Raw genomic sequence first — 13,796 nt, 5'->3', positions numbered from 1 at the left:
AACAACAACAATTGTTACCTGTATATATATTTCTAACAGTTTTCTATATGTTCCAATTTGTTCCTATTTTTTAAATGCCTTTTTATGTTACATAAATGTTTTTAGTGTGGCATTTTGTTTTACAACTTTGTTGATTTTCTTAGTGATTACTGTAAGAATTAACAACATGCATCTTAGCTTACCACAAACTCCATTAGATGAATACTACAAAACTTTCATTAAAATATAGAACATGAAGTTATCTTTTTATTTCCTTATTTCATGGCTATGTACCAAGGTCAAAAAAACCTCATCTTTCTCCCATGGAGCATTTGGTGGGCTTGAACTGTCCAATCTAGTCCAATGTTTATCATACCAAGACACCACACTCCCTTATAAGAAGTGGGTTTTGTGTCCTTTTAAAATTAATCTTTTCCTACTCAAAGTCACTCAAAGATATTCTTCTATGTTTCCCTCTATGGTTGTTATTAGCATTCATAATTATATCTGAAATGTAGTAGGAAGTTTTTGGTATTTTTTGTAGAATGTGAGGTAAGGGTCACAATTCCTGTTTTCTCCATATGACTATCCAATTGATCTTTTATTAGAAAGACTGACCTCTTTTCCACTGTATTGCAGTACCAGATTAATTAAAAGACCAAGAGTTTAATATCTCCTTGGTTATCTTTTCTGACTTTATTCTGTTCCATTAATTAGTTGTCTACCTTTGGGTTAACCCCACAGTCTGTTAATTACTCTGACTTTAAATAGTCTTGATACTTGCCAGCATATGCTATCCAGCTTTGTCCATTTTTCCAATATTTCACTAGCTATTCTTTAACATTTGTATTTCCATGTAGATTTTAGAATCAGTTTGGTAATTTCATAAAAATTGGATTTTTCACTTAAATTATGATAAATCAGATCAATTTGAGACTAGTTGACACCTCTTCAATACCGACTATCTCTATTGTTGGTCTAAGCCACAAGTTTGTGGTTCAAACTCATGAATTGCTCTTTGGAAACCCAATTCAGGGTCCTTATGAGTTGGAATCAATCCAATAGCACTTAACAACACCAACAACATAATTAACATAGTTATATTGTTAGCAGCAATTGAGTCGATTCCAATTCCTAGTTATTGTGGCACTGTGTATTAATGTGCTGGACTGCAAAGTTGGCTTGAGCCACAAGATTGGCAGTTCAAGCTTACCAGCCTCTCCTTGGAAACCCTATACAAGGTCGCTATGGGTTGGAACCAACTCAACAGCACTGACCAACAACCCTATGTGTGCAGCATAGAACTGCTCCATAAGGTTTTCAAGGCTTGTCAGAAGCAGATCACCAAGCCTGGCTTCCGAGGTATCTCCGTGTAGGCTTTAATCGCCAATTGTGTAACCCAGGGACTCACTGAATTGTAGCGTATCACTGCGGGATAAAGCATTGGACCCCAAGGTTGGTTTGAACCACAAGGTAAGTGATTCAAATTCAGCAGCTGCTCCTTGGAAACCCTATGAAGGGTCACCACAAGTCAGATGCAACTCAATAGCACTTAACAACAACAACAAACATTTATTTAGGTCTTTAGTTTCTTTCAATACAGCTTTTTCATTTTCTAGTGTGGGGATCCTATATTTTTGTTGGAAAAATGCAATGGTGAATTGCAGTGGTGCTGTAGGATAATGTACTGGACTGAAAGGTTGGTTTGAACCAATAGGTTGGTGATTCAAATACACCAGTCACGCCTTTGAAAACCCTGTACAGGGTTGCTGTGAGTCAGAACCAACTCGATGGCACATAACGACAACAACGAAGTATTTTATTTGTGGAAAAGAACACGATATACGTATTACACATGCATTCTTACCCAAATACACCCATATGCTCACACTCACAACATTCACGTCTGTCCAACTAGCATGAGGTTTGACTATGATCTTACCATTCTATTCTCTGAAACACTTAGGAAAACAAAACAAAAGTCTGCTTCTCCTTAGTCATTGTTTCTCACCTATTTTCCATGAAGCTAAGACCGCTCAGTCTTTATCTTCAATAAAATTCCTAATTCTTTTTCCATTTCCAATAAAATATCCATATCTAATTCTCACGAAAATAAAGGTGTAAATAACTATTGTGAAAGAACAGTGAGTATTTCAAGGAGTTAAATACATCTTTACATCTCATGCTGTTTTGCTGTGTATATATAGTAAGCAGAGATAATCCCTATAAGGCCTTCATATGTCAACAGTGATGCCCTATGTTGTTGTTTTTTTCAAGTTTCTTTCTTTGAATCTATAAATCAAGAATGCAGACACACATACAGAAGGGAGATGTTCTGATCTCTAATAGTTAAACCTTAGGAGCCTTGTGCCTTGCTTAATGTTCACAAGCACGTCTAAAACTATGGGAGCTGAAGGGAATATGTCCTGAAAACTTTGAAGTACATCCATCACCAGAGAAATCCTGATTCTTTAAAGTCAATATAATGTTTACTATTTATATTGCTAAGGGAAAGAAACAAAACAAAACAAAAAAACCAACAACATTGCTACACATACATTCATTTTATCAAAAGAAAAACCTTAGGAGATTGATCTATACAAGTCAACAGAGTAAATATATTACACTGTATTTGATTTGTGATTATTTATATTCAAGGCATTCTTGGTTTCAAACTTTTGCTCCTTTGATGTAAGTGACTTTGGCAGCTAGCTACTGAACTGTAATTTTCCCTCTATTGGGAGAAAGAGCTATTTAATTCTATATGTCGGGGCATTCATGTGTGAAGGGCAAAGGCCAGCCTGCTGAGATCCAAAGTTTAAAACCTCCATGTTTCACCCAAGCTAAATCTATCCAAGTATTTAATTTCATAGAAAGCATCCATTTTTTTTTTTACGTCCTCTAATCTGTGATATATCAGATGTTAAAAAAAACAGCAACACACAAAACCACACATTATTTTCTCATGAAGAAAGACAGGGTTAGACTAATGCATATTATTCATTTAAGCTCAATGAATTATTACAGAACATTCATTTCTTATAGAAACTGTTTTCATTGTTGAAGAAAATATCTTTTGACTAAGAATTCCAAACAGAATCTTTCCTGTCAAGGTCCCTAGAACTAGAGATAGTTGAAAAGTAAGTTCTACCTGGTGAATATGTTACAATATTTGTATAATATATATATATATATATAAACTTAGCAGTACTATCATGGTTAGACAATTTTACATGTATTTTTGGGTGTATTTCTGATTTTTGAGGTGTTTTGACATAATTGGACCAAACCTTTTAACACAAATCTTTCTATAATGGAAATGCAATGGACTCATGATCCCACTAAGAATCTAGCCTAATGGGCCACCATAAAACTCCTCTATCCCCTGCTGACCTCTAAGTATAGAGGGACAGAAAAACACTTAGAAGTATTTAACTGGGTTAATCTCAGAGCTAAGATAGTTGTGAATTACTTGACTACAGAAACTCAGAATTGTCTGGGGCATTAGTAGCCTCCCTGTCTGACCAACCATACAATGTCTCCCAGACCCACACTCCGCCCCCTTACAAAGTCCAGAGCACATAGTTATCAAGCATTGACCTAGTGACTCCACAACTGAAAAAGTGAAAAATTCTTACCTTAGCACATTCAAACCAAAAAAAAATAGTCACTGAGTTGATCCCTATGCATGCCAATCCCATGTGTCAGTGTTGAACTCCATGGAATTTTCAATGATTGTGATCTTTCAGACAGAGATTCCCAATCCTTTCTTCTGAGACACTTCTAAGTGTACTCCAACCATCAAACTTGTGGGTAATAATAGGGACTGTTCAATGCTTCATCAAGGAACTCCCAGAGATACTCAGACTAGAAACACTCAAATTGTTTCAGACCACTAAGAGTCCTAGCTCCATGCCTAGAAACAACAAAGAAAATGCCTAATTTCCTCTTGCCAGAGAAGAATTTCCAATACTTGGTAATAGTGGTTGGTGGTATCTCCTAAGCTCATTCTCTTCCAAAGTAGACTCAAATTCTTTTCTCAAACTATTCTCAAAAGTAATCATTCTTAAGTCCATTCCCCCTAGAAACAAACGCTTATCAAATACCCTCAGAAAGTATGTTCCCAGAACAGCTCCCAGGCCTTATGTACAAAGTATATCTGTGTATTCAGGAAAGGGAAAAGCTCTCCCTATGTAAATTAGGATCAAATACATGCTGCCATCTCCTTTTAATAATGCATGCAAGACTTTTGATCCACCATCCAGTCTCACTAGGAATAAAAAGGGGCTTTCTTCCTGCCTAATTTGCTTATGAAAAATATCCAATTATATTCTAAGTTTAATTCACTTAGTAATGAAAAGTAAATGAACCCAAGCAGCCTGTTTGATTTGTCTTGGAAAGAAAGATACTGATTTGCAAGAATAAACAAAGTTAAATTAAAATAAGCGACTCTCTTTGATGGTAGAAATTGAATTTTCCCCTAAAGAATTTAGTTTCCATAAGAACGGGCGGACACTAATAAAAAAGAGAATGTCTCAATACAGAACAACTCTAGATTATACCATGTGGTCTCAAATCTATGTTTGTGAGTCTGTGTGTATGCACACTAAACCCATGAGGATTTCATCTACGGGGCAGCAGAGTGGAGAACTCATAAGTGTACTGAGTGAATGGACTTTCACCATCAGGCAGCACCTTACATACCGTTTTTGCAGATGGGACAACACTGGTTAGGTTCATACACGGGGTCCACACACTCTGTCTGAGGACACGCAGACACTGTGCACAGTACTTCTCCACTGGCTTCACAGCGGCACCGCTCGCAGGGAGACACCTGAAACACAAGACCATTTGTTCAGGTCACTCCTCCAGCAGTCTTTACCAGACGCACTCTGTTTCTCTCCCACTACTTCCTGGGAAGACACCCAAGTGTTGCAGGGATGTTCAAAACGTATCCAGTGCACTGGTTTTACAAGTGTGGTGGACACAGGAGTCCTGGGTAGTTTAGTAGATTCTCCTCTGGTATAAAGACACAGTTGTGTTTCCACCCTCCCACTCAACACCACCCAGAGCAGTTCCGTTCTTTATTGGCCTACATGTAGGCCTTTAAGCATTCTTTTAAATAAAGATTATTGTTTCCTTAAAAAATAAACCTATCACAATTCAGTTTTTGCCCATATCCTCATCCTATAAATGATACCTCTTCCACAGCCTTGCCAAGTAGCCACCAAACCTATCAAGGCTCAGTGCCCCTGATTCTAGTTTTGAAAAATGATAGAACAAGAATCAGTGAAAGGAGGACAGATGCAGACTATACTCAGGAGAAGGCACACTGTCCTCTTCACTCAGCTATCACATCAACTCCAGAAACAGCTACGAAAATGGTTATCTGATGATGACGAAACTGAGACTCAGTAGGATTAGGCAACTTTCTGTTTTATAAGAAGTAGAACAACTATTACCATTAAGATTCCTCATTCCAGAACCCATTGTGATGTCTTTTCCTCCAAAGCCTCTCATTCTTGTGCATTGTCCAGTGGTATGATGTTCTTCTCTATACTACTGGTCTTCAATCTGTGCTTCCACCCTTTCATCCAAATTCTACCATTGGGGTCATTTAAACCAAGCATAATACCCATTCCACACTGCAAAGGCTGTGCACTACCCGGTGAATCCTGCTCAGGTATTTCAAGTAGGGTGTTGGTTTTGTTTTGTTTTTGTCGATGGTGTATTTCCTAGAACCCCCAATGTGGGCATAGTCTATCTAGGATGACCCAGGAATAGGCAGCACATGAAGAGTTAGTAACCAGAAGTAGGAATTGAAGTGAAATAACCATTTTTAAAGGAGTCTTGATGTGGTGCTGTCAGATAAGCACATGACTGCAAAGTTGGTTTGAACTGCAAGGTTGGCAGATCAAACTCACCAGCTGCTCCTTGGAAATCCTATACAGGGTCGCTATGAGTCAGAATCAGCTCTGTGGCAAACAACAACAACTTTAAGGACAATGCAAATGGGGTAGAGGAATAACGTCAAGCTAAGTCCTGCTTCCCTAATGGCAGCTGGACTGACTTTGCAGTACCAGTATGTAAAAGAGCATCCATGATGCAAAGATTTGTAAAGAGCAGACAATACTCATAGCTGCTTCCTTAAAGTAAAAAAATAAGAAAATTAAATCTCCAGTGAATGAACTGGACATTTCATGAAGTCAAAGCTCAATTTCTATTTAAACAAATATGATTCTCAGACAATGGAACCAAATCAAACTGCCTGGGAGTCAGGCATTAGGAATGCAGGTATACAGGCACACACACTGGGAAAAGTTAAAAATGAAAGAAAGAAATTTTACCAAACTCTGTATTAGTCTGTAGAGGATCCCAGGTAATACAATAAGCTGCTAACTGCAAGGTCAGTAGTTCAAATCCACCGAAGATGAGCAAGTCTGCTTCTGTAAAGATTTGTAGCCTTGAGAATCCTAAGGAGAAATTCTACTCTATCCTATAGGGTTGAGTCTGTAATGACAGCAGTAGATTATGGATTTGGAAAGTTGTCCAGGACAAAAGCTTGACCTGCTTTGCAATCCAGCATGTTTGTGAGTAGTTTTAACACAAAAAAATTCTTTAACATCAATGACCTGTGATATTCTTTGTAGTTCTCCAGCTTCCTTGTATCCCCCTACCCATCCCTCCAGAGACATTTATAGCAACAATGTCTGTCTATAACATCCTTGCCTCAAGGGTGGATTCATCTAGCAAGCAGGACGAGAAAAAGTTTCAGTGTTTTAAAAAGCAAACACCTTGAGTTTCAAAAGACATGGTTTATTGTATTTCAGCATCCTTCAACCAGAAGTACTCTGGGCACAGCCATAAAGAACAGATGGTGTGGACTATATGATGTCAAATCAGGTTCACCTCTGCAAAGAAAATACAAATCATTCCACCTAAAGGGAAGAATTTCAGAAAGAAGTAAGACGGTGAGATACTGGTGTCTGTTTTACAGAAAAGGGTTCATCCACCCCCCAGCTAGGCTATACTATAGGGATGAAAGGGCAGTAGAAAGTACATTTTGGTGGGGGAATTTGACAGAAGAACTGAGTCCTATGTCTTGCCCCTGGTAGGGCTCCAAGAAAGCAGCGAGGCCACAGAACACGGTGTGGAGAATGCACAATTAAGAGAAAGTGTCAGGTTCTGAGGTAGCTGTTCCTGAGGCAGCCTCAGCAGCTCTTTTCTGCATGAAGGAGAGGATCCAGACAAATGAGGAAGAGCTCACTGTCCAGGAAACAGAACACATCTTACTCTTACTAGATATGATTTCGCTGTCTGTTTCACAGTGCTCTGCTAAAAACAAATGCACACAGCCTACTTTCTTATTTTCTTAAAGGCTCCTCAACTTTAGCAGAATCTGACCGTGAGTTTTACTGTCACTATGGACAACACTAAGGTGCTCTGGTAGTGTAGTGGTTACAAATCGGGCTGTGAGCCGCAAGGTCCGCAGTTCAAAAACTACCAGCTGTTCCATGGGAGAAAGATGAGGCTTTAGGCTCTCACAAAGATTTATAGCTTCTGAAACCCTGCAAGGGTCTCTATCCACATAACCACCACCAACCATGGGCAACACTGGAGTCCTGGTGTAGTGCTTTAGGTTAATGCACTGCCCTGGAAAGTCAGTTTGAACTACAAGGTTGGTGGTTCAAGCTCACCAACTGTTCATCAGAAACCATATACAGGGTCGCTATGGGTAGGAACTGACTTGATGGCACTTAACAACAATCACATGGACAACACTGCAGAGAATGAATATTCCAAACACTTAATTATGCTGATGAGGAACTTGTACATAGATCAGAAGGCAATTGCTCAAACAGAACGTTGAATGGGTTAAATTAGGAAAGGTGTGCACCAGGGTTGTATACTTTCACTGTACTTATTTTATCTGTATACTAAACAAATAATTCAAGAAGTTGGAATATATGAAGAAGAATTGGCACCAGGATTGGAGGAAGAGTGATTAATAACCTTCAATATGCAGACAATATAATCTTGCTTGCTAAAAACAAAGAGGACTTAAAAAACTGATGAAGATCAAAGATAACAGCCTTTGCTATGGGTTGCACCTCAATGTGAAGAAAAAAAAACCCTCACCATTGGATCAATAAATAACATCAAGATAAATGGAGAAAAGACTGGAGTTGTCAAAGAGTTCAATTTGTTTGGACCCATTATCAACACTCAAGGAAGCAGCAGTCAAGAAATCAAACTACATACTGCATTATGTAAATCTGCTGCGCAAGACCTCTTTGAAGTGTTGAAGAACAAAGATGTCAGTTTGAGGCCTTAGGTGCATCTAACACAAGCCATGGTATTTTCAATAACCTCATATGCATGTGAAAGTTGGACAGTGAATAAAGAAGACCATAGAAGAATTGATGCATTTGTGTCGTGGTGTTGAAGGAGAATGTTGAAAGTACCACGGTCCACCAAAAGAATAAATAAATCTGTGTTGGAAGAAGTGCAGCCAGAATGCTCTCAGAAGTCAGGGTGGCCAGATTCATCTCTCATGCTTCGATCATATTATCAGGAGGCACCAGTCTCTGGAGAAGGACATCAAGTTTGGTAAAATATAGAGTTATCAAAAAAGAGGAAAGCTTCCCCAAAAGATGGATTGAAATAGTGTCACAACAATGAGCTAACGCATAGCTATGATTGTGAGGTTGGCAGAGGACAAGGCAGTGTTTCATTCTGTTGTGCATAAGGTCACTATGGGCCCTAAAAACCACAACAAATACGAGGGAGTTTCAAAGAGTTCATAGAAAAATTCCCATCATATTTTAATTCCATTATCCACAAACTCTTTGAAGCTCCTTTGTATTTGGAAATCCTGATCCAATTTTTTGAAGAACTGTTCACTTCTCAACACTCTGAGTTGATATGTAAAGTCAGGTTCCCCTTGATTTTATCAAGGTTCCCCTTGATTTTATCTCTCTGACCTAATCTTCTGCTGCATACTTCTGCCTCCACCAACACCCCATGCTGATCCTATACTTCAGAGTCAGCCTTGTTCTAGTTCCGTATAGGAAGTCATCTTGTCCTCCTTTCAGTTAATCACTTTATCTTGTACCTATGTCTCATACACTCATAGTTGCCAAATTAAAAACAAAACACCTGATTGCATTAACTCAACAGCTAGCTGAGGAAGATGCAGCCACTCAGCTCAGGCTCAATGATTCACAGGGAGGAATCACCACTAACCTCCAATCCACAAGTCTGATGGCAACCAGGTCCTTTGGCACACGCTGACTCAGGACAGCTATTCTCATATTGTGTTGTCCCCACACTCCCTCTATACCCAGGAGTCAACCACATGACTCAGACTTGTCCTTGTGACCTCAGGAAACAGCTCTGATGGGTGGATGTGCCCATACTCAAATGAGAGCAGCTTCAGGCTCAGACCAGCACCAAGTCTTCATTCCACCCACAGCAGAAATGCTATGGCCTCTCATTGGCTGTAAATAAGAGGGTGCCTATGAGCAGACCTCAAAGCTTCAAGGCTCAGTGTGCCAGTCTTCAGGGCTGATCGAGTGTTCTGGGACATTTCCCCAACCCCTGCCAGTGAATGAACCCCACCCAAATGGTCAGCAGGACAGTCAACTGGCTCCATTGTCTAGAACTCAATAAGAAGCACAGCCTGCCCTGATTAGATTTCCAACGTGCTACTCTAACCCTAACCATGATATCTGAGCAACCAAAAGCTACAGATTCTTTATCTACCAACTCAAGTCATACAGTCTAAGGCCAAACAGCCTCTTGCCATCCCGTGGGTATTGTCAAATTGCAAAAACAAAAAATAAATATGTCCAAGTGCATTGCTGCACCTCCAACCAAGCACATGAATTTCTATGGTACTTTATATCTATCAGATAAGACAAACTATCCTCTCCCAAATTTATCTCTTCACCCCTTCCCCCCCCCAAAAAAAAATCAGTTAAAGGTAATTTGAAAGGAGTCCTGGTAGCGTAGTAGGTTATGCATTGAGCTGCTAACCTCAAGGTCAGCATTTCCAATCCACCAGCTGCTCCATGGAAGAACAATACTGCTTTCTGCTCCCAAAAGATTTATAGCCTCAGAAACACTATACAACGTCTCTGTGAGCCAATAGCCCACAACTACCACTATAGGTGACTTGTTGTTGATAAGTTCTATCGAGTCATCTGACTCATAGCGACCCTGTATAGGGTTACTGAGGAACAGCTGGTGAGCTTGTACTGCTGACCTTGCAGTTCAAACCAACTTTGCAATTCAGCGCATTCACGCACAGCACCATACAAGGACTCTATAGGTAAGGTGTTGCTGTTGTTAAGTGCTGTCGAGTCGGTTCTGACCCACAGCGATCCTGAACAGGGTTTCTGAGGCTGTAAATCTTTATGGGAGCAGAAAGCCTCATCTTTCTCTCATGCAGCAGCTGGTAGTTTTGAACTGCTGACCTTGCGGTTCGCAGCCCGATTTGTAACCACTACGCTACCAGAGCTCCTTAGTGTTTGAGTGCTGGGATATAAAAGAACATGGTTTCTCAGAACTGAAGGTGATCAAACAAAGCATTATCTGTGTTTGTTTCTTCATTCATTCAGGTGCTGAGGCCAGAGAGATAAATTGCACTTTCGCCAATTTTTTTGGAAAGTGGGAATGTGGACAATAGTTGGCATGGTAGAGGAAATCAACAAAACAGCAAGTACTAGACCTGACCCAAAGGCTTGCTCTCTAAGCTGACTGTGGTTCCGTCTACATTTTCCTCTGAGCTCTCACAGTGACTGCTTTACAGACCATTCTCTAATTGTGTTATGAGTTAGCTCCAACTCACAGTGACCCCATGGACAACAGGACAAAATGTTTCCCTGTTCTGTGCCATCTTCATGTTGATTGACATGCTCTGATCCATTATTGCGGCCACTGTGATTTTGAGTATCTGCCAACCAAAGGGGTTCAAGTTCCAGTTCTATGCAATACACTATTGTAATGTGATCCATAGGGTGCATTGGTTAATGTTCTAAAGTAGATTATTGTTGTTGTTGTTAAGTGTTGTCGAGTTGGTTCTGACTCATAGTGATCCTATATAGGGTTTCCAAGGATTGGCTGGTGAGTTTGAACCACCAATCTTGTGGTTCAAACTGACCTTGAGGTACAGTGCATTATCATTGCAGGACCACACCAGAACTCCAAAGTAGATTACCAGACCATTCTTTTTAATATGTATTAGTCTGGAAGCATTACTAAAACCTTTCCACCATGGTGTGGCAACTGTAGGATCAGTACTGGACTGTTAACCTCTAGATCAGTAGTTCAAACCTACCCGCTGCACCTTGGAAACCCTATATAGGGTCGCTATGAGTTGGACTGATTCAACAGCACATAACAACAACATGGGTAAACAAGCTGGTATTTGAATACCACTGGCATTACTTCCAGCAACACCCATGCCACGACAGTACAGTAAACTGACAGAAGGGTGATCAACTCAACCATGGATCTAAGAAATACATCCTCAAGCCTAAAACTAAGCAATGAAGAACAGACACATTCAGGTACATTTTTCAGTGAAACAGCAATGACTACAATAGGAGTAACAAAGGTACAGGAAGCTAAGTAAAGACATTTACTCAATAATTAACATAGAAATTATTCATAATTAGGTGGTTGATGTTAGGTGTCACTGAGTCAATTCCACCACACTGTGATTGCAAGCACAACAGAATCATAATTGTTGCTGCTGTTAGGTGCCATCAACTCGCTTCCGACTCATAGTGAGTCTATACACACCAGAAAGACACACTGTCTGGTCCTGTATCATCCTCACAATTGTATTGTTTGATCTCATTGTTGCTGCCACTGTGTCAATCCATCTTGTTGGGAGTCTTTCTCTTTTTTGCTGACCTTTCAGAAAGACATCAGTCTTTCTCTAGGGACTGGACCCTAGAGACAACATGTCCAAACTATGATAGATGAAGCTAACAATCATAGTTTCTAAGGAACATTCTAGCTGTACTTTTTCAAACAAAGACTTGTTTATTCTTCTGGAAACTGATGGCACTTTCTTTTCTTTTTTTTACATTTTTATTGTGACTTGAGTCATAGTTTACATGACAGAATATCACCTTTACACTCATCATTTCATTGTAATGATTACAATCTCCTCCGTGCATCATCATTCAACAGTATTTGCTTCTATTCCCTCTGCTATTTGTTTGTTTTAGTTTTTGTTTTGGGGTAGAAGGAGATGACACAAAAACACTCCCAAATTTTTAATCATTTCAACAACCAAAGGGCACATTATGCAAGCTTGTCTCCTGGCCACCAGCACCTGTCCACCAGCACACAGCCTTTCTCTTTCCTTGAATCTAGTGTCCTCAGCTGCTCCCTCTCTCCATGTCCTAATCTCTGCCTCCATCTCCGGTGTCTCTGCTTCTCTGGATAAGGTCCCACATTCCACTCATGCTCTTTTCCCTTGATGGTCCTAAGGTCTTCTGTTCCTGAACTATAAGATTAATTGCTCCCTCATTTTTGTTACAAAACTTCCACCTTTAGAGTTGTGACAGTCACAATTAACCATAACAATTACTCGCTATTGAATCATAAGAATCTTATCCCCATATCTTTTCACCAGACTCTTCTAGACAAGATAAAAACTATTCGGTGGGGATTCTACCTTCCCCCTTAATGGGATTTTCAATACTTTCCACAACCACTGTAATCCAAATGCATTGATTCTTGGTATAGACCTAGGAGGTAGGGCTTGATGGAGGATCAGGGAGAAGTGCAGTGAGGATCTCTGTCAGCAGTAACACGGAATATTGGACGAAGCAGTTTCAGGGGATGGTCCCAGAATTCTGAACCACATATAAAGGAATATTTATAAATTTGAAGGCTTACAGCCAGTGGAATTTGTAGCAGAAGCAAGAAATCTAGTTCTTTAGGGATCCACCACCCTCAGCAGCTCCTGGAGAAGCCATCTTGGGCGAGACAGAGAAAGGAAAGAATCAGAGCTGCAACGGACACCTGACTGATCCTGAGAGATAAAGGTGTACGCATTCTTCTTCTTATTATTTTTTTTTGTATCTGTTCATTGGTCTCTTGCTGTCTGTGCACCTACATTCTGGTGACTAGAGGGGGTGCCTGAATGAGTGAACACTCTACTCCCATGCCCAGAGGGTTCTACTACTCATGTGCACAGATCTGTTCAGAATTTTAAAGGGAAAGGCCCTGCTTAAAACCAAATGACAGCACAAAATGGTCACAGCCAGCCCTCACCTGTTTATCACTAGGAAAAAGTTCTGAACGGGGTTGTGGAGCAGGAGAGGCACAGACTAAAAAGGAAACATGCCGGAAATTGAATCCTGAGTCATGTCATAATGAACAACAGTGGCATCTTGACATTTCTCAGATGGTCTTGAAGACAAGAAGCCAAGAAAGGGATGTTAAAGTCATACTCATATTTGGCTACCAATTTTTTTTCCTGCTTTCTTTTATGCAATTATAGACTACAGTATCCTCTCTGTCTTTTTCATTGTTGCTATTTTGTTTTTTGGTCCCCTCTTTACTTTTAGGGGGGCTCTTTATCTCCCTACATTATCCAAGAAGGTACAGCAATTGTGGTCATATAGTCAAGCTACAATCACACCCTATAAAATCCCACAATCCAGACAAGAACCAATACCAGCTGCTATACACCAGGTAGGCAGCCAACTCCTGCAACGGTTACTCTGAGTTGAATAATAAGAAGAGTGAAAGGGGAAGCCCATCTCCTGATCACATCTGCCTGGAGGCAATCA

At 40.0% G+C, this 13,796-nt stretch overlaps 1 protein-coding gene across 1 annotated transcript in view; it reads right to left on the bottom strand.

The window, feature by feature from the left end:
• VWC2 (von Willebrand factor C domain containing 2) overlaps window positions 1-13,796 on the bottom strand; it is a 282,049-nt gene that overhangs the window by 221,771 nt on the left and 46,482 nt on the right. Inside the window, exon 2 of the mRNA XM_006875278.1 lies at window positions 4,684-4,813. Coding sequence (XP_006875340.1) covers window positions 4,684-4,813 — 130 coding nt within the window. The remainder of the gene's footprint in view (window positions 1-4,683; window positions 4,814-13,796) is intronic.

The sequence above is a fragment of the Chrysochloris asiatica genome, unplaced genomic scaffold, assembly GCF_000296735.1.
Source record: "Chrysochloris asiatica unplaced genomic scaffold, ChrAsi1.0 scaffold00317, whole genome shotgun sequence".
Classification (NCBI taxonomy): Eukaryota; Metazoa; Chordata; class Mammalia; order Afrosoricida; family Chrysochloridae; genus Chrysochloris; species Chrysochloris asiatica.
This window is presented reverse-complemented; position numbering and strand designations above follow the sequence as displayed.